The following is a 21,329-nucleotide window of genomic DNA, read 5'->3' as shown; positions in this document are numbered from 1 at the left end:
TATATTTTAAAAACTTTTATATTTTTTTGGGTAATTCAGTGTGGAAGAGAGGCCTTTACCGTTACATTTTGAATCCTTTCAGTAGGCAAAGCACTTCCTTCAAATGTCTTTCTATTTATGTCCTTCCAAATTGTCTATAACATAATGCTGAAAATCTTCCAAATAACCTCCTAATTTTACGGAAGTGGACGTCCATCTATACAAACCAAAAAAATCTCTCTCCAAACACACACTCTCTTTCTATCTCGTAAGATGATCCCTTGTCAGCCTTATTTGTCAGTTTTTATTTTCTTATGTTTATTTCTCTCTCTATACAATTGGTAAACCGATCCGTTGTCAGCTTTATTTGTGGGTTTTTTATTTTTTGTATTTTTAACTTTTTTTGGGTATGAAGTGGACATGAGGTTGGGAAAAAAGGGAAAGAGGAAACATTAGTACAAACATAGATTAATTGGGTCAACTTTGTAAACAAAGAACTCTTGGTTTGTCGATAAATAGAGAGAGAGAGGTTTTTGGTTTACAGATACTGCTAGGTTTTTGGGGTTAGAGAGAGACTAGGTCGGAGGGTGAGTGACAGATTTGTGGGTTTGTGAGAAAGAGAGAGACTAATTTTGTGGTTAATGGAGAGAGGTTTGTGAAAGAGAATAAAAAACCTGCTTGCTGTAGTTAGGAGAGAGAGCAAGGGATAGGTTCGTGAATTTTGGTTCTTGGGGGTGGAGAGAGAGATGTGCTATATGTATTTCTTTTACATAATTTATGTAACAGCTAATATGGCCTCTATTAGATCTTTTTGAAAATAAAACCAGTTATAATAGTAGGTTTGAGCATTATCAATTTGCATGCGAGCAAGTCACTCCACATTACTTGGGATCAATAAAACCGGTTATGGTAGTGGGTTTGAGCATTACCAATTCGCATGGGTGGATCAAATCCCATCTGGTTCATATCTTTTAAACCTCTTACATATTTTTTGAACTCCACAAAAAGATTGGCCAGACCATGATTACATGGCTCAAACCGAGCCTGAAATCCCGGCCAGATTTAGAGGCTAGAGCCCAAACTTTACAGGGCCAAACCCAGTCTACCAGCCCACTTTCTCGTTTTAACTGTGTGCAAGGTCCATGACACCATATTGCCAGGCATAAAGTAATCAGTAAAAGAAAGAAATACAGTTCCTCGACCCCTCTCTATTGAACTGCTGTTGAGATTCATTGGCTCATTTTCCCTCATGAATATCCACCACGTACTCTACCAAACATTTATTTACAATAAAACAACCAGAGAGAGAGGGAGGCACAGAAGTAGTCAACCCCCACTTCCCAGATATTAATGGAATCGAGCATGAAATTGTTTTACCTCACATATTGTGTTACACTATACAAATCATCTGATACAGCAATACAGGTGAAACAAATCAGCTTCCATATGCTACAAAACCTCTGAGAGAAACAGAGACTTCACCACAGCTGAATCCGCCGCGCATTAAGTCATCAATTCCCTTGACCCTGCAGGCCCCTTAAAGAAGACCCAATGGGATTTCCCTGGGTCTGACTGTAAAAGAAAGGGGGAAAGAACCTGTGGGAACCTGAAAATGAGCAACCCAGAGAGAGAGAGAGGGTTGAATTCATATGATTGAATTCGCATGATATCTATGAATTTAGTACACGCTCAGCCCACGCTAAGGGAGACTCTTTGTCAACAGTGGGAGATGTGTTGATGCCATTCTCAAGCATTGAAGCAAGAGTGCATACAAGAGGCCTATTGGATGGGTCAACCTGTATGCAGAGGGTCACAACTTCACATACAACTCGGAGATCTTCGTATCGAAATTGTTTCAATGCGGGGTCTACCAGGTAGGATATCATCTCTGGTACTTCAAGAAACTCCTTAGCCTGTAATGGTACACAAGCCAGATTCAGAAAATATGAGCAAATGTTGGAGAATGGGATTATTCTAATTGAGGAGAATGAAAAAGAGAATTGAATGTTTTAGGAGAGAAACAAACATAACTTTGATCAGTTTTGCTTAAAAGTATTGACCATAGAAGCAATGCAGGCACTGAGATATATTATTGATGGAAGTGCTCGATATGGTTTTAGGCCAGCCAATATCTACCATCTCTCTCTCTCTCCCCACATGAGAAGCAGTATGAAGGACTACATATGCAGAAGAGGTAAAACATCATGCCACCACTGCCAGTTCCGTTGGCCCCAAGAGAGAGAGAGACCTGAAAATGCCAATGCGGCTGGTACTGGGGTTTTCTCTGGTGAAACCACAACCATACCCATTCTAACATGCAATGCATAATAGTATCGAGTCAACAATATTGACATCCAAGGCCCGAAAATCCCAACTCAACAACCAAATATATAGAGACATACATTTCAAGACTTCTTCAACCTTTCTAATTTGTTACAAAGCGTGAATTTTTCTTTCTAATCTTAAACTTTGAAGTTCAAACTTTGAATGAAACTTTTCTACAGGCATATACCAAAACACACACACAAACACATCTCTCTCTCTCTCTCTCTCTCTCTCTCTCTCTCACACACACACACACACACACAAACAAACAAAATTAAACAAAGAATGAGCATCTTACCCAGTCTACAACACGACCTTGGTCCTTGCAATAAGGCGGCCTTCCACTAATAATTTCAAGCAGAAGCACTCCAAAGCTGTACACAATCACTGCGATATCAAACCGGCATCTATCTAACAACTCTGAGGAGCCTCTTAAACCACCACTGCTGCCATTCAAACGAGAAATCTGGCCAGACTTGACAAGCACCACTTTCCAACATTCAAAGTCGACCAACTGTACAAAGATAAAATAACATGCAGAAATGTTATAAAATATAATAACCGTCCATTCACACACACACACACACACACACACACACACACACACATATATATATATATATATATATATATAGGGGAATGATCTCATGTCACCGTGTCATTAAAATATAATAAAACCACAATTCTAGAAAACCATGTATATGGCATTTGTTTTTTGCATACACACTCTCATTCCAATATTCAATCCAAAAAATAAAATAAAATTTAATTTGTACCCTAAATATGATCAAAATGAGTCCCCTCCAACAATGAATCTAGACCATCTATGTCACCGTGCCATTAAAATATAATAAAACCACACTTCTAGAAAACCATATTTATGGCATTTGTTTGACCCCAAATTTTGCATTAACTCTCTTCATCCCAATAATCAATCCAAAAAATAAAATAAATTTTAATTTGCACCCTAAATATGGTCAAAATGAGTCCCCTCCAACAATGAATCTAGACCATCCATGTCACCGTGTCATTAAAATATAATAAAACTACACTTCTAGAAAACCATGTTTATGGCATTTGTTTGACCCCAAATTTTACATACACACTCTCTTCATCCTAATAATCAATCCAAAAAATAAAATAAAATTTAATTTGCACCCTAAATATGGTCAAAATGAGTCCCTTCCAATAATGAATCGAGACCATCCATTTAGTGAATTCCAAAATCTAGGCCTTTATGAATTCAAAATCAATTTTTCTTATTTAACATTGTTAATCTAATGATAATAAAGCTATCTAAAAATTTTGGAAAGGAAAAATCTCTAAACCCTAGATCTAAGTATCTCACTAAAACGGATGAAATATATTAATTGAGGTAAAAAAAAGCTTTCTAGGGTGTGTTTTCAAATTTTTCCTTTTTTCTATTGTTCATTAGAATGACTGCAACTAGTCTGTCATTTCGCTTTATCCAAGGCCATACCTTCAGTTAAACCATAAGCCACCATAATTCTTCTTACTACTTTTATTCATGTCCTTTTGGGCCTTTCCCTTACCCTTACAGAGTCTTCCACTTGAACAAAATCACCCTGCCTAACCGGTATTGTTCTAGGTCGATACTGCAAATGGCCAGACTACCTAGGTCTACTCCCTCATCTTATTGCCTATTGGAGCTAACCCTAAGTTCCTCGGATGTATTCATTCCAAATTATATCATTTCTTGACTTGCCACTAATCCATCTCAATATCCTCACCTCAGCAATCCTCATTATATGGTTATGTTGTTTCTTGACTGTACAATATTCCATCTTATAGCTGGTCTTACAGTCGTCCTATAGAACTTCTCTTCAATTTCATTGGATATATGTATGTATTTATATACATACATATATATACATATATAGGGGATAATATACAATTCACAACCCTTCAAATTACCAAGGTTAATGTTAAAGTGAGTTGCTGAAACTTTATTTATAGAGTACCATTGTTCTTTAGTTTGAATTTCAACTTTACCTTTTACGAAAATGACAAAAGTACCATTTTTCTTTTAGTGATATTTACACAAACACCCTTACATAATGAGCAAGATATCACAAAAAGTAACTTTAAAAGAAAAATCCTCATATTTAATAAGTCCACCCATCACAACTCAATTTAACATTAATCTTTGTAATTTGAAGGGTTATATATATATATATATATATATATAGGGGAATACTTGCATACTTCCATGGGCTAATTTATCACAACTCAAGAACTCCAAAAAATACCTCGGGAAATTTAGCAAAACACACCTAAAATATCAACCAATGTCTTCAAAATTGTTGATCTAACTCAGACCAGCCAAGTGGATTGGAACGGGGAGGGTACCAATCCAAGTAGCCCCAAAATTAGGCAAGTCACTAGAAAAGCCTTATTTTGTCTTTTGATAAAAAGCCTTTTTTTTTTCTTTTGGCTTCTGTTGGGTGGATTTGAAATCTGCGATTTCTAGGTGGATATGTAGCTGTTTTGGGGGGGATTTTAGTGCCATTTTTGGGCAGGTCTTTTGGCTGGTTTTTTTGGGCAGTTGGGTGGCTTCAGGTTGCAGAAAGAAAGATGAATTTGGCCCAGTAAACCTTCAAATCAATTGAGGTTTGAGGATTGAAGGTTGGTTTGAACTTCAAATCAAAAGGGCAAGTCAAAAGTTCATAGCGAATTAGGGTTTGTCTAAGTTGAGGAACACTGCTTGTTTTAGGGCATCTTCTGCTTTTGTTATGGAGCATTGCAGGGTTCAATCGCATGGTTTAGATTTAATGGAAGAAAATAAAAGAAGAAGGAATGGTTTGGTTCTTAGAAGTGAGACTGAAGGGAGTGAAATTGCAGATGATACTGGAAAATAGAAAATAGGGTATTGAAAAGTGAAGATATCAGATTGGTTCATGGCTGAAAAAGTTAAAACAAGAGGAAGCAAATGGAGAGGAATGACTGTTACATTAGGATTTTGAAGAATAAAAGCAAAGAACAGATTTTTCAAACTCAGTGCTAGTAGTTTTGAAGCCAAACTTTGACGGTCAAAGGTTGGTTTTCAGGATGGTTTGAAGGTTTGCAGGTTGGTTATTGCCTTCAATGAATTTGCCTCACAACCAAAAGGTTTGAATTTGCATCACCACCATTAAGTTTTGAAGGTTCGTTTATTTCACTGCCATTCTGAACTGGTTTTTTTGGGCAGTTTGGTGGCTTCAAGTTGCAGAGAAGAAAATGAATTTGTTGGTTTTGAAGTTGTAAAGAAGAAGATGGGTTAGGTGATGGTTTTAGATTTAGAGAGAGAGACAGAGAAAGGGAGAGAGAGATCAGACCTGCACATCAACAATGGATATGAAATGTAGGGAGAGGAATCCCAACCAAAACACACACATGCAGACACACACACACAGAAAGAGAGATCAAACCTGAAAATCTGGAAAAAGGAGAGAGAGAGAGAGGGGGGGGGGTTTTCTTTTTTTCTTCAATAATTTGCTAGACCTCCCAACTTTTCCCAGCAGGCTTGCTAATTCGGCTGAGCAGGTCAGAACAGGTGGGTCACCAGTTCAACCCATCAATGCGATTATTGAAACACCCATCAAGTTTTTCACATTTCACCGATTTATCAAAACAAACCTAAATATCAACTTTCTAACTCATGACTATGTGTTCTTGATGGGCTTTCAGAAATAAAATCAAAAGCATCGATTAAGATGTTAATAGCTTATTTCTTAGGTGCTTTTGGATAAAGTTCCTAAAAACCTATATAGGGAGATTTATCTGGTCCAACAATTTACATATACACTCTCTTGAACCCAAGAAACAATCTCAAAAATAAATAAAAGAATTTTGTTAGGTGAGGAAAATTTTGTTGAATCTCAGCCATCCATTTTAGATCTAGACCTTCAAGAACATCAACAATTTTTCCTTTTTTAATTGTTCATATGGTTGTGATGAGGACATTTACAAATCCCTACAAGGCCTCAATGGAAAACCTTTTTTCTTTTCTTTCTTGGTATATATTCACTGCATTTTCTCTCTCAAAAAAAAATCTGAGGGTCTTTTTAGATTTTTTTTTTATTAGCTTGTTCACAGGGATAAAAGATGGGTTTCCATGAAATTTGGGGTGAAACAAATTCACCCTAGATAGCTTTCCTTCTGAGTTTTTGGGCTGTGAGCTAATTTGCGCCAATACTGTAGAACTAGCTCATGGGAGAATGCCATCTTCCATATATATATATATATATATAGGGGAATGATTTCATGCAACGATTGTATAGTAATATAATAAAACTAATCTTCAAAAACTATGTTAGAGCCATTTGTTTGACACCAATTTCTAAATATACACTCTTTTCATTTTAAAAAACAATCACAAAAAGTGAAATTCGAAAAAAACCCCTAGAAAGTGTTTTTTTAGCCCAATTAATATAAGCCGTCCATTTTAATGAGATGTTTAGATATATGCCTTAGAAGGAATTTTTTCTTTCCAAAATTTTTAAATAGTGTTATTATCATTAGATTAAAAATGTTAAAAAGGGGAAGAGTGATTTTGAATTTGTTAAGGTCTAGATCTTGAAATTCACCAAATGGATGGTCGAGATTCATTGTTTGAGAGCACTAATTTTGACCATATCTAGGGTGCAAATTGAATTTTATTTTTTTTTGGGATTGATTATGAGGATGAAGAGTGTGTGTGCAAAATTTGAAGTCATACAAATACCAAACACATGGTTTTATCATGGCGTGGTCTCATTTTATTACAATAACATGGTGACATGAATATATATGTGTGTGTGTGTGCATGCATACATATATATAAGAGAGAGAAAGACCCATGCATACACAAATGCCTTTATATATACATATCACACATGCATAAATAGGAAAATTACCTTAGGAGAAAAATCTTCAGTTAGGTAAATAGCACTAGAACTCAACTCAGATAGTATATAAGGAGGCTGAAGCTCTGAGTGCAAGTATCTTAAACCACGAGCAATGCCAATAATAATTTTCATACGTTTGGACCATGATAATTGAGCCCCCTCACCAACTGCATTAAGATACAATACTCCCTTCTTAGTCCTCAAAGAAATTGAAACTAGAATGTCTCAAATCTAAATTTACATAAAAATAGAAGTTACAATGTAGACTAATATACAAAATAACACAGAGAATGATGCAGGAAGACAAGACTTACAGTGAAGATGCTCATACAGAGTCCCATTTGAAGCATATTCAAAGACAAGCATTCTGGAAAAGGGTTCACTCTCTTTGCAATACCCTAACAACTTGGCGATGTTTTCGTGATTTAACCTTGCTAAATCTGCAACCTAGACGACAAAAATTAACTTAAAAGAAATGCATCAAATGCTTCATATAGATAAATGAGCAAGGAGATGGAGATGAGAATAGGGAAAGAAAGCAGAGAGGGAATGCCAATTTTTAGAAATATTAAGGTAGGAAGCATCAAGACCAAAGTTTTGGAATGGGACTTCCACTGTAATTGCAAGATTCGTAAGGCTAAGGGTTTTCCATATGATTAATTGCAACAACTTGGTAGTTTATTTGTGATCTACAACTGTTAGATCTGCAACCTAAATGACAAAATTTAACTAATAAAGAAAGGCATAAAAGGCTTCACGTGGATGACTAGGAGATCAAGATGAGATGGAATGAAAGCAGAGAAGGAATGCCAATATTCAAAAGTATTAGGGTAGGAAGCATCAAGAACAAAGCTCCAGATCAGGACATGATTCATGAGACTAAAGCTTTCCATATGAATAATCTTTATTCTGATGTGTCCGAGAAGCATAGTGATCTTTCAAGTATGATTTAGGTTTGAAGAGAAAGCCTTTTTGGGGTTGGCCACTTATTTCACTTTTTGGTCTTAAAATTCATTGAATATGTAAGATTTGGGGTTATACTTTTAGGTCCCTAATTTGAAGATCAATATATTGGACTAGGTTTATAAGTCAATATCTAGAAGGCCCTTTAAGGCTGAGTTTGGGAAGGGGGTTTTACTGCATTAATATGAAATATCCCTAAGGATTGTTTGGTGGTCCATGGTGACATGTTTGCTAATGCCTTTTACAGTGGAGCGGCTCTTCTCATCTTGATTGTGTCTTTTGCTATGCGCTGCCACATCAGTCGTGTTAGGTAGGCTTATATGGAGTGCTGGACATGAAGAATAATTAGAATCAAAAGTAAGTTTTGATGTCATAAATCAAGTTTCAGGTTTACCAATCATAATGAAAAAAAATGAAAGGAATTATGGTTCAGAATTGAATCAAAAGTTATGAGGTGGGAATTAGAAATGCAAGGGTAGAAGCGTAGTTTTTTTCTTTGATGGTTATCCAGGGTGTAGCCTTTACTTCTTTTTTTGATATGTAGGGTGTAGCTTTAATATTATGAAACCATGTTCATATTCCTAGGTTAGAAATGTAAGTCTTGGAGCTAAAACTCTATCAAGGAACTAGGATTCGAAATCTGCAGTAACATTTTCTCCCTCTAAAAATAAGCTGGACAAATTAGACATGTTTCAAGCTTTAGGTTAATAGGCCTTTTCTTAGGTAAGCTAAACATCTTATTATTGGGTAAAACTTGGTTTTGTCTGAGAAACCAATGGGTGGGAAGGCAAGCTTGCAAATTTAAGATCCTTGCCCCCACCCCTCACAACCCCCTCTCTTCACGTATAAACCGTGTATCAGACCACTGGACCAAAGGCCACGGGGTAGAAAAATTAATTACTTGCCTTAGGGCTCTAGAAGTATAGTGGTATATGGATATGAGTTTACATATTTAGGTAATATATCATGTGCTGGGGTTTAATAGTGCCCAACCCAACTTTCAGGGTCAGGGATTCAGGTTTCATTCTAAAGTTTTCATATTGCAATTAGATTACTGTCCCCAACTTAAAAAATGATAGAAATGGAGCACTAAAAAGTTCGTCTCAAGTCTCTACTAACAACTATGATCCAAAAGAAAGTAAATCAAATCCGAACAAATCTAAAGGGAAAGTAGCTCCGGTCATATTTCTCTATATACATACAATATCTGCAATGACCGAAAAAGTTTGTTAAGATTACCTGACTCTGAAAATAAAGTTCATGAGAGCAAGTCCAATATTCTTTGGACATGCAAAGTGATATCACAGCTATCTCTTGTCCATCCTTAGTAATTCCTTTGTAGACTACACTGTCTGGAGAACTGCCTATTATGTTACTGAAATCCTCACAAGCTGTTTCCAGATCCTCACGACTTATGAGTAACACATCCTTCAACATCTCACCATCTGTTAAAAACAATTACATGAATGATTATTATGACTTTTCAATAACCACATAGAAAGATGCATGAATTGTATATAATCATATATTACTGTGATGTATGGCTTTATATGTCCTATGTTATTGTAAACTTTTCACCGCATGAACCAAGTATGAATTGCAACTTTCAAAGAAAATTACCAATGTGTTGAGTGAAACTTGTATACTTTGATTATGCCAGATACTTTGTGATAATCACTACTAAAACAGAATTCATCGTGTTGTAAACAATGCATACAAAATGAATTAATAATCACGTGTAAATACTTTGATTATGCCAGACACCCTGTCATAATCGCTACTCAAACCAGAATTCATTGTACTGTAAACAACGCATACAAAATGAATTAATAATTACGTGTAACCAACACAAAACATCGAAACAAGTGTGCTCTGAACGGGGAAAGAAGAGACACAAATTCCATATTGATGATATATTAGTTTTCCTAGTTAAACATCCCTTAAGTATTCTTTTCATACATAGTTATCGCATACACATTATGTGTAACAAAAACATAAATGGTTAAAGAAAGAGGGTGGAGATGAACACAGTTTGGAGATGGCAGATGTTGTTTAATTATGGTTATCTCCACTGTCTATGTTGAGAATGGACGGTGGATGTCCAACATTTGAATTAGAATATACATCTTGAGTGTACCACACATCAAATTCACTTTTTTATATTGCTTTTTACTTCATTTTCTCATTTAGTGGTAATGTTTACTCCTTTTTCATTTTTTTTCTTTTTGTTTAAAAATATTCATACCTTCTTGCACATTCAGTTTCTTTCCATTTTGGGCTTCTATATTTGATAATTTTTGGTGTTAAGTTTCATTTCATTATTTTCACATCTGTCATTTTAACTTATCAAGCCTCACTATTTTTGACATTTCTTTTCTTATTTTAGGTTATGTTGTGGTTTATGGCCTTTAAGGGCCGTGAGAGCATGTAAATAAGAATTATAAGGGAAATACACTTCAATAGGAGTGTATGCATTGGTAGGCTGACCTAGGGTTAGACGGTCTATAGCCCTAGTCATATCTAAAACCCTTACTCTTGGGCATATGGCACTCCAAAAGAGGGTTTTCAAAAGGTCATATCTTATTGAGGTCGGAAAGATGGCCAGGGATAGTTTGTAGGTCAACAGAGTTTTGCGGTGTTCTATGTGCAGAGGTAGATATGTAAAAATGAGCGTTAAATCCTCAACAAACTTCCACATGACATGTACACATGGCAGCTAGATTACCGAGAAGAGACCCTGAAAGGGATATGTATAAATGTGCATAGAGATAGTCTCCCTTGCACTATGGTGATATGTACGTATATCTTGCTCTTAAGGTGGGAACCTGTAATTTACATTTGGGGATCGCGATTTCACTATTTATTTGCCAGCTTTAACAAGTCAATCATGAAGCCCTGCATGAGACTGCGAGTCATGGCTCTCATTGGGTTTGTTTGAGAGGATAGTCGGGGATCACAGTTACCAGGTCGAGTGGAGTGCCCTGAAAATCACTTTTCTAACCGACCATTGGGCGCCTAGGTGCCTGAAGGGCCCTAGGCCACACACTTGGGCTTGGGCAATCATCCCTGGCGCCTAGGTGGCCTAGGTGGGCGCATGCAGGTGCTCAACAATTAATTGAATCAAAGAAGAAATCTAAGGCTTTTAATTGTCTTTTATTTTGTATTTCATCTTGTTTTTTGCATTGCATCATCTTGTATTCGACATTTGGACTTTTTTCTTTTTTTTGAGAAACAAGACATTTGGACTTTATGGCTTTATACATCTATCAAAGACTTGGAGTCCATGTGACCATGCCTATGTTTGTGTAACTGTGTATCATGATTGTACCTCACTATCGAGTATGGATTGGGGAGTTGGAGACTAGTACACTATGGACTTTTTTAGTACAATATAGACTTTTTTATGTTTTTTCACTAAATTTTCTATGATTTGAAGTTTTGAATGTGTTTCAATATTTATGCGTATATATTTGCATGAAAAAACGTCATTAGGAATATATAAATGCAAAAAATAAAAAATTAACGCAAATATCTATATATATATACATGCATTTGGAAAGCACATATTTGCATTTTCTAAAATACTTTCACCTCAGGGAGCCTAAGGTTCTGGGCGCTAGGCATTAGGCGCCAGGCCGGCCACCTAACATTTTCTGAAACATTGCTCATTCTCTACACCGAATTCTAGCCCCTCTCTCTCTCTCTCTCTCTCTCTCTCTCTCTCTTGTCATCTTAGGGTGGTACGCACCATCCTTGGCTACTAGGGGGTGGAACGCCACCCAAAAGATTACAAAGAGGAACACCCCCAGCCGACAGTACGACCAAGGCAATTGCCTTTCAAGGCATGCCCTAAAGAGGTCTAAGAAATGGTTTAGAAACCTTAATATTTTTCATACTCTCAAAAACCCTAGATCTGAAAGGTATTGCCTAAAATAGCTCCCAACTCAAAAAATTCAGCAGGACGGCCAATAGGGTCAAAGTGTATCATCAGTCAGGCAATCAGGTGTACTAAGTCCTATGCGGGTCACCCTAGGCAAATTCAAATAAATCTTCCTGGCTGTTTAGTTTTATTTTTAAATTATTATTTGCTTGTTTATTTGAATTTTCAGGAACATTATTTATGCTAAAATTTATAGACGGGGCTTGTTTTATCAATCCTCAATTGTGTCGATTCTATTTGAGAGTAAAAAAAATGATCTTAGGTTGTATTTAGGGCTTTATTTCTTGTTTGCAGCAGTGTTATGTGGCACTTGTGAGTGGAATTAAAATACACTAACAAAAGAAAAGAGAAAAACTTTTAATTTTACTCAACTGAATTCCACATAGCCACTTTTTTCAAGTTACACAGTTCACTAAATTTCATGCAACACAATTTTAGCAAACCAGAATAAATAAGTTCATTGATATATTTCTGGAATTTACCAAAGAGATTAATAAGCTACCCAGCATAAATGTGCCCCAAAAACAAGTTGAGAATGATCAAGAGTTAAAAAGAAATACTTAAAGGAAAATTGTTTCATGCGGGCTGGGATCGCATTTCTACAACATGCGGTCCAAAGGTATAAAGCATCCATCTTAAAGATGAATGCAAATAGGTGGTCCATCTAAAAACAAGTGAAACTAACAGTCCAAATGTTTTCTTAATATAATTCTTATTTTTAGTTTTCAATTATTTTATTTTTTTATACATGATCTTCATGTTAAAGATTATATATTCTCTAAAAAGTAGGATCAAATTATATTTAAAAAATATATTTATTGCCAAGCCTGCATTTCTACAATATGTGGGCTGGCCGCATAGAAACTGGGTCCCTACATAAATTGCAAAGTCAGAACGAAAGTAAATAGGAAAAACATGTCATAATCCAAAGGACTATGAAAAGGCACATTCCACCATGGTCATAGTCCAATGAAATGATGGACAATGATGAAGACAGAGTAGGACCAAGAACACGACATGACCTCAATGGTGGCTCCACTCTCTCCATCATTGGTGATGACCCCAATACAGGTTGGTCTAATTTCATGAACAACTACTGCTTCCATAAATGTGATCAAGTCCAAAAAGTCCACAAAGGAGTAAGACTAACCAGCAGGTAATGCAATCTGGTCATGTCCATTTGATGTTTTCCTCCAGGGCATCACAATCGCCGTTTCCCCTCTACATCTCTGAACCGTTGTAACAATGACAAAAAACACAATAATGCCTGCAACAATTCCTGTTGAGATCTCCAAAATTAACACCCAAGGGGACTTTGATGACCTCTTCGAAATTTCTCCTTCCTCTTTATCTCTCGAGGCCGGGACCCTTGTAGAGGCATCAGGAACTACAAACACAAGGAAATTCATTTATGAATGAGATCAAATATTCCTCTTAATGATATTAAGAAAATTACAAATAAAGAGAATCATATTGAATAGATGAAGATCAACAATGTTTCTACAAAAATCAAGGAAATAGTTATTATGGATCTAATAAAATATTAAAGACAGAATATGGAACTGGTATAAAACGAGAAAAATGTTTCCCAAATTATAGACTAGATAAAAGTCAATGTAGTCAAGAAAATATAAACTAAAAAAGGAAAAAATGAATTTCAGCTAAATATCTGGAATATATATATATATATATAAACTAAAAAAGGAAAAAATGAATTTCAGCTAAATATCTGGAATATATATATAGATACACACGTAATAATATCTGTAATAATTCCTCCCAAATTTTGGAGTGTAATGACTGAGTGTTGGCTACTACACCTTCGAGCTGCGAATTCTGGCTGAAATTATCTGAGATATTAATCTATAAGTGACCCAAAAACAATCATACAGTTCATGTTCATGAAGAATCTTAAAGTGACTGATACAAACCAGTGTTACTAATAATTGACAAGACCAGCTGGTCCACTCTGGATCCATCTCGAGAGACAACCAATACTACGACTATCCAAAAAGTGTACCAATATCGTTTTGTTCAGCTTAGCTGATCAAAACCAGCAAAAAATCATCTCCAACAGGCAAGCACAATTGAAAGGGAAAAGTTTATATAGAACCGATGCTCTAAACAATCAAATTGGAGCCCACCTCAAAAATTTCATTATAAGAGGTTGTTTTGATGCTCAAATATCTTCAAGTTGATCATCTCGGTGTCAAGATGCATGGACATGAGAAAAAAATGGATTTCAAGTTTTGGAAATAGTGTATCTTGTAACGCATTTTTGAACCATCAATTTTCAAGTTTTCCAGTTTCATAGATCAGCTCGATCTACACTATTTTTTAAGCTTTAAATTTTATAATTAAAGGCAAAAATATATTTTAAGGCTATCACAAAGATTTTCAGTACTGAAACCACATTTCTCAATAGTATTTGAAGGTGGGCTCTAATATGATTGTTCAGAACCTCGGTTCTACGCAAACTGCACCCCAATTGAAATAGTGGAAATATTCCACAGACATTTTATTCTTTTTGCGTACATTTAAATTCTTTTTGCGTACATTTAAATTGTTTTGCCATAGTGACCATATATAATGTAAGTAGACTTGACATAAGAAGGCCAAACGGCCAACCAGATTTAACCATACTACAACCTAACCAGTTTGAAAAACTGACAAACTTTGCAATGTAAATTGTGTGGAATGCCCACACCACATATGAAAAATCTGGACGCCCCATCATTAGCTCCATAGGGTCCATAATATGATTCGATGTCATGAATCATCTCATTCTAAGCAAGTCAGACAGACACTTGCATCTTTTATGAAAACATCAAAATTGTGTGAGGTTCAAAATGAACAAGAACCATAGGGATGCATGCAGGTGAAAGAACTACTTAAGAAAGGGAGATATATAAACAGGTCACTCCATCATGGAGCCTTTAATAGAAGATTATTTGAACATTGGGCCTGTATGAATCATGGAAATTAAGAGTGTCAGAAATGGTGAGAAAGGCAATTTTAAACCGTTCAATATTTTCCATGCCCATGTCATAGCTGGTAGGAGGTGTATTTTCTGATTTTTGCCCCCTACTGAAAAAATTCACCTTTTTTTTAATTTAATTTTCTACAATTCCTGTTATAAAACCAAGGACATATTGATTTAACTAAAATACACCAACATCTCAAGTAGTTGTTTAAATTCTAATAATTAGTAAACAAAGATGTTTTAAAGAGCAAAGGTTTTTCTTGCCGAAGCAAAATAAAATAAGAAAATTCCTGCCAATTTTCACACGAATATTAAGGTGTGATTATTTAGCACCCATGAGTCAAAAGCAAAGTGTTAAAATAAACAACTCTTAAAGGTTTCTTAAGAAAAAACCAAAACAAAAAAAAAAATGGTAACATATAAATGTACCACACAAAGACCATGTCGCATATGCAAGTAGATTCCCAACACAACATACACCATCATGTTATGATTAAAAAAAATATTTGAGGTGGGCCAAAGGTAAACATGTATAGGATGTTGCATATCTAAACTCTAAAGACAGCAAATACACACATATATCCACACGCAAGCGTCCTTGCCACACATACAGACACAAATATCTGCATAGTGGATACATAAATACACATGCATGCATCCAACTATCAAACGCACGAACGCATGCACACACACACACAGCAATAATATGAAAACCAACTTTCCCACCAATCTGGTTCATTGAGAGAAAGAGCAATAATATGAAAACCAACTTTGCCACCAATCAGGTTCATTGAATCAGTATACATACTACACTGCTGAGAAGGACGCTGATTGCTGGAACCTCTATCATCCAAGCAGTTCCATTGAAAACTATATCTGAAAAATAAGAGGTATGAGATATGTACAATAATTAAGTATAGGACAGCTGCATGAAGAGAAACGCCATCCAAAGCAAAACTAGATAGGAAGTACCTGGGGAGATAGTTTAAGCATTGGGGGATCTGTCCAACAAAGAAATTGTGCGAGAAATCTGCAATTCTCAATTGATTGGACTGGCAAAAGCCAGAGGAATTTCTACGTGGGGCATACCTGATCAGCACTTCAACTAGTAAACATCAAGATCGACATTTAAGTAAGATTTAAAAAGAAAAAAAAAAGATATTTAAACTATTCATAATCATTAACCCCACAATAAAAACAAAAAAAATACAACAAAAACACCTCCATTTTTTATTTTTATTTTTTTGAAATTCAAAAACAGCTTATAATAAGGGAAATTTCAATTTGAATGGACATGTTTCTGAATACATGAAGGCCATCATGTTACAGACAGTTGAACATACCTATAGAGACATGTTCAAACAAAGTTGCTTTGGGGGTAAAGAAGCCTGTGAGAACGTGCATGGGTGCATGAGAAGGATAGTATGATAGGGATCCTAAATATCGACAGGTCAACTCTGACCTACTCCACTCAAATCAAGGTCGCATATAAGAGAGGTCGTTGCATCATAAAAATGTGAAATATGGACAAAGTTGGCCAAGTTTCAATTGAGTTTGTGCTAAACACAGTGACATGGATAACTCTGCCAAGTGTTGCCATCTTTGGTGAATTTGCAAATAAAACAAAAGCACACATGCTCACATACACAAGCATATGAACAAACCCAAGAAGCCATAGCCTTTGGTCCACACTTGCTCATGTCTTTTTGCACTTTTCATGAACATGATTACGCATTGCACTTCTAAGAGTTTCCCCTTTTTAATATGGAAACCAGTGTTTTAAAATGCGGAATGTGGTCCCAATGCGATCGGGGGGCCGATGTGGTGATGTGGCTCAATGCAAGGGCATCACTCTGATGCGGTCAATAAATATAAACAATCTCGAACAATAGGTTAATGCATGAAAAAGTTATTGAGGTGATTTATGTGATAGTAGGTATTCAATTTATTCATTAACTCCAATATTATCAGCTACTTGGAGACTCCGAATCCCCTGTTAGAAGACATTAGAAAGTAGAAAATAGAAACTTGAAAGGAACTTTATAGAAGATAGGAGTGTGTTTTTATCTTTCTTAAGGCATCCTCTATTTCATTTTCTTAACTGAACATAATTGGGAAGCTATGTTTAAATCATCTCACAAATCTAGGCACAAAGAATAAAAGGTTTGACGAAGCGGAGAAGATTCGAAGCATTTCACCATAAATAGTTCTATGAAGTCCCCAATAGAAAGTTTAGAAACCAACAGGCTTCCTTATATCATTTGTATAGTTTTGCATAAGAATCAACCAAGATTTCTTAAACAATGGTGAACTCTTATGGGTTAGAGAGACATGCTTACTGGCAAATAAATATCGGAACTCATCCACCCAAAGTGATGATACCTAGCTTAGATTCCATTAAATGTGTCAAGATGCCCTTTGTTCATATTCAATACTTTTCTTGGACTTTTTTGCAATTTATTTATAGTTGTAAAATTGGAGGCTCAAGTTGCAGCACGGTTAATGGAAATCCTATCAGAAGATATGCTCTAAAACATTATATTTTGTATAGAACTCAATTAGTAATGATGATAAATAAATGAACAGTAAAAGATAGCAAATATTCAAGACTTACATTCCTTGCATATTTGATGTGAAATTCATTGTGTAAACACTGCCAGGAATAGTTCCTTGAAGCCTATTCCTATCCAAACGCAGGTCCCAAAGGTTCTTCAGAGCACCAAGCTCAGGGGGAATGCTACCTATCAGTTCATTAGATTGGAGGTTTCTGTCACAAAACAAGGAACGCGTATCAGAAGAACAACTCATAGCCAGGAACCCATGATCCACTAATCCCAAAATTAATGATTGCTATTAATTACAATTTCATAAATACAAAATCATATTATTTGACAATCGTGGTGATGGTGAGGAGATGACAATAAAAACAATAATATGAACGACAAAGAAAATATTTGTCGGACCGCTCACATTTTAATGATGCTGGTCAAGTTCCCAAGCTCATTAGGGATAGCCCCGGAGAGCTGATTGTAACCCAAATCAATAACCTTCAACCTTTTCAATCCACCCAATTGTTTGGGTATTGGTCCAATAATGTGATTATTGTGGAGATTTCTGTAAGTGAAGCATTGTTCAATAATAATCAAACAAAACCACCATTGATCAGCAGAAAACCCTAATAAAATCATGAGAGAGAGAGAGAGAGAGCAAAAGAAAAACAAAAAAGAAAATGTAAGGACATATTTTGTGTGTGTGGGTATGCAGAAAAAGAAAATTTCCCAAGAGAATTAAGAAATAGAAAATTTAGTCAAGAAATTAAACGAAACACAAAAACAATCAAAATATAGAAAATCGCTAGTGGAATCATCAAATAACATACAGGGTCTCCAATGAATTAAGCAGGCCAAGTTCAGGTGCAAGAAATCCATTAAAAGATGAGCTCGAAAGGTTCCTGTGAATCACAAGTCCAATACCTCCATAACATAATAATTGGCAATAATAATAATAATAATAGCTCACAGAATTGACTGATCATGGAAAGAGAACGAGTTTACAGAATGAAACACCATATATGTCTAGATACCCATTCTTTTATAGTTCAGTTCAGACCTACAGAAAAGAAAGAGAAATAGAGAGAGAGAGAGAGAGTTCAGTCTTATTTACAGGGCTATAACAGGACCACGATATGGTGAACAAACAATGCCAAGCCAGTCACAAGGATCCGCATCAAGAGAATTCCAATTCGATAACACTGAAAGAGGGTCTTCATATATTGCTTCTTTGAAGGCCCAAAGAGCCTTAACTGTAGAAACCCGTATTATCAGAATGAGATTTCAGTAAAAAAAATCAGCAGGACAAACCCAATAAGGCATATGTCTCAGAGAACTAACCAAATAAAGATATAGAAACAATCAAATAAAGTCAATAAATGCTCTAAACTATTATATACATTCAATATCACACCTCAATATACACTTTAGGGAAAATATTATTTATTTCTTATTAATCTATTTCAACCTTTCTCTCCACTAAGAATCAAGCTAGTTCTTCAACCATCTGTCATTAAATTGTGTTATTTATTACCAACGAAGATCAAGCCTAATCCTTATAAATAATCCCAGAGCATGCAGTTAGAGACAGAGACAGAGAGAGTCCTTCTCTTCTCCTGTAATTAAGTCTCCTCTTCCATGAGGAATTAAATCTACTCTTCTACCAACTCCCAAGATTCAGCAAACAGAGAGACAGAGAGAGAGAGAGAGAGGTACCTTCATCAACCGTAGCGGAATGGGAAGGTAAAGAAAGAACCCCCCAAATCACAGAAAGAATAACAAAAGTAAGAGATCTCATCTCTACAACTAAACTAAACCGAGCTTCACCAAATCTCGCTTCCTTCAAACAAAGTTCACTGCATTTTCACCCAAGTCCGAAACAAGTAAAACCCATCAAAAATCATCGCCAAGAAAACCACCCCACCCAGGTCTCTCTGAGAACCAAAGCCCAAAAACCACCATTGAACTGCCTCAGCAACTACCCATCACACAACAATGGCCATGAAGACCTCGAAGGATCCTTAGACTTATGGAAGCAGGTCCAATATCCCATGTCTCGGCAACTACCCATCAAATGAAAATGTAGAGATGAAGTCAGAAGAGTGGGGATCATGAGAGAGAAAGAGGAGTGAGGGAAAAGTAAAGATTTGAAATAGAGAGAGAGATAGAAAAGTGTGATGGAATGTTGGTTTATGTTGGTCACAGAAGAGAATTTCTTATTAATAAATGATTAAATTTGTTAGGCCACCGCTTGTGATGTATACCCATCCTCAACAATTGTTTTACCCTAAGATAACTTTTGTTTAGGGGTATTTTAAACAATTAATTAAAAATAAAATAAAAATTTTTAATATATATAAAAATATTTATTAACAATAATAGAGATTGACATTATCTATATACATTATCCATAAAATGTATTAATTATTTTTTAACTATTAATAGAATGTGACTATTTTTTTATAAAAATATACATTCTACCCTTCCAAATAACCAAAAATACTTCTACTGAAAAAAATTTGTATTACAATTCAAGGTTATTTAAATGTTAAAAAATATTGAAGACTTTATAAATATACATCATAGCCTAACAAAACATGATTAAATAATAAATACATTAAATCATACGATATAATAATAGATTTATTTAAAGGGTGTTTTCCTTGAGAGAGAAATATTCCTTTACCTTATTATAGCAAGTGCGAGTCTAATAATTCATTCCTACATTTCTGCTTAGTCTCAAACAACTCACTCCACCCTTTTATATTGCATATAGTCAATCCAAGGGGTAAGGAAGGGGACATGTTGGCATTTATTTAGCCTATTGTAAAAAAGGGGGGAAATATCACTTATATGATAAAAATTAGAGAAAACTAAATAAATATCAGTTATACTTGTGTTATTACGGATTTATCAAATAATTTTTTTTATTACACGTATATCTATTTTTTACTTTTTAAAAAGTACGACTTTACCTTTTTTCAGATGTTGAACAACCGAATTATAGGGTTTTTTGGATGTTCAACATTAAAAAATAAGCCGAAAGTTTAACGTTCACATTCCCATTTTCAGGTGTTGAACATCCAAATTGAAAGATTATGTCGATACATTGTAAGCCTTGTAAAAATCGTTTCGGATGTTGGACGTCCAAAAATATCACATTTTCGAACATCCGAAAATGGTTTCGGATGTTGGACATCCTAAAATGTCATATTTTCGAATATGTATCATCCAAAAATGACTACGAAATTCCAGAGACTTTCTAAAAATTCAAAGTCATACTTTCGGATGTTGAACATCCGAAAATATGACATTTTCATGTCTAACATCCGAAATCATTTTCGAATATTGAACATCCAAAAAACCCTTCAATTCGGATGTTCAACACTCGAAAATTGAAATGTGAACGTTAAACTTTCGGCCTATTTTTAGATATTGAACATCTGAAAAACCTTCCAATTTGGTTATTCAACATCCGAAAAAGGGTAAAGTCATCGTTTTTAAAAGGTAAAAAACGTGATAAAAGGTAAAAAACGGACATATATGTAATAATATAAACTATTATTACATATACGTGATAAAAGGTAAAAAACGGATATATATGTAATAATATAAACTATTTGGTACATCCGTAATAACATAAAATATAACGGATATGTATGTAATTTTCCTAAAAAAATAAATGCTAAACTATTTTTTTTTTT

The 21,329-nt window shown here is 35.2% G+C and overlaps 1 protein-coding gene across 4 annotated transcripts; it reads right to left on the bottom strand.

The window, feature by feature from the left end:
* Positions 1-1,188: 1,188 nt before the first annotated feature.
* On the bottom strand, positions 1,189-19,816 carry LOC18432833 (Leucine-rich repeat protein kinase family protein). 4 transcript variants are annotated; one of them, XM_088871724.1, is made up of 13 exons: positions 19,342-19,816; positions 18,740-18,878; positions 18,456-18,527; positions 18,047-18,190; positions 17,691-17,843; positions 16,049-16,165; positions 15,885-15,952; positions 13,244-13,480; positions 9,393-9,598; positions 7,505-7,637; positions 7,200-7,357; positions 2,603-2,818; positions 1,189-2,289 (listed from the first exon to the last, which is right to left on the bottom strand). In XM_088871724.1, exons 1-13 carry the CDS (start codon positions 19,421-19,423, stop codon positions 2,182-2,184), a joined length of 1,833 nt encoding a protein of 610 aa, XP_088727850.1. In that variant the 5' UTR covers positions 19,424-19,816; the 3' UTR covers positions 1,189-2,181. The 4 variants fall into 4 exon arrangements, with proteins under 4 accessions (XP_088727850.1, XP_088727848.1, XP_088727849.1 ...); XM_088871722.1 differs by having other exon boundaries at positions 1,189-1,892; XM_088871723.1 differs by lacking the exon at positions 18,456-18,527 and having other exon boundaries at positions 1,189-1,892.
* Positions 19,817-21,329: the final 1,513 nt, after the last annotated feature.

This window comes from Amborella trichopoda, chromosome 7 (genome assembly GCF_054954075.1).
Source record: "Amborella trichopoda isolate Santa Cruz 75 chromosome 7, AtrichopodaSantaCruz75HAP2 v2.0, whole genome shotgun sequence".
Taxonomy (NCBI): domain Eukaryota; kingdom Viridiplantae; phylum Streptophyta; class Magnoliopsida; order Amborellales; family Amborellaceae; genus Amborella; species Amborella trichopoda.
The sequence above is the reverse complement of the archived record's forward strand: the minus strand, read 5'-3'. Positions and strand labels throughout refer to the sequence as shown.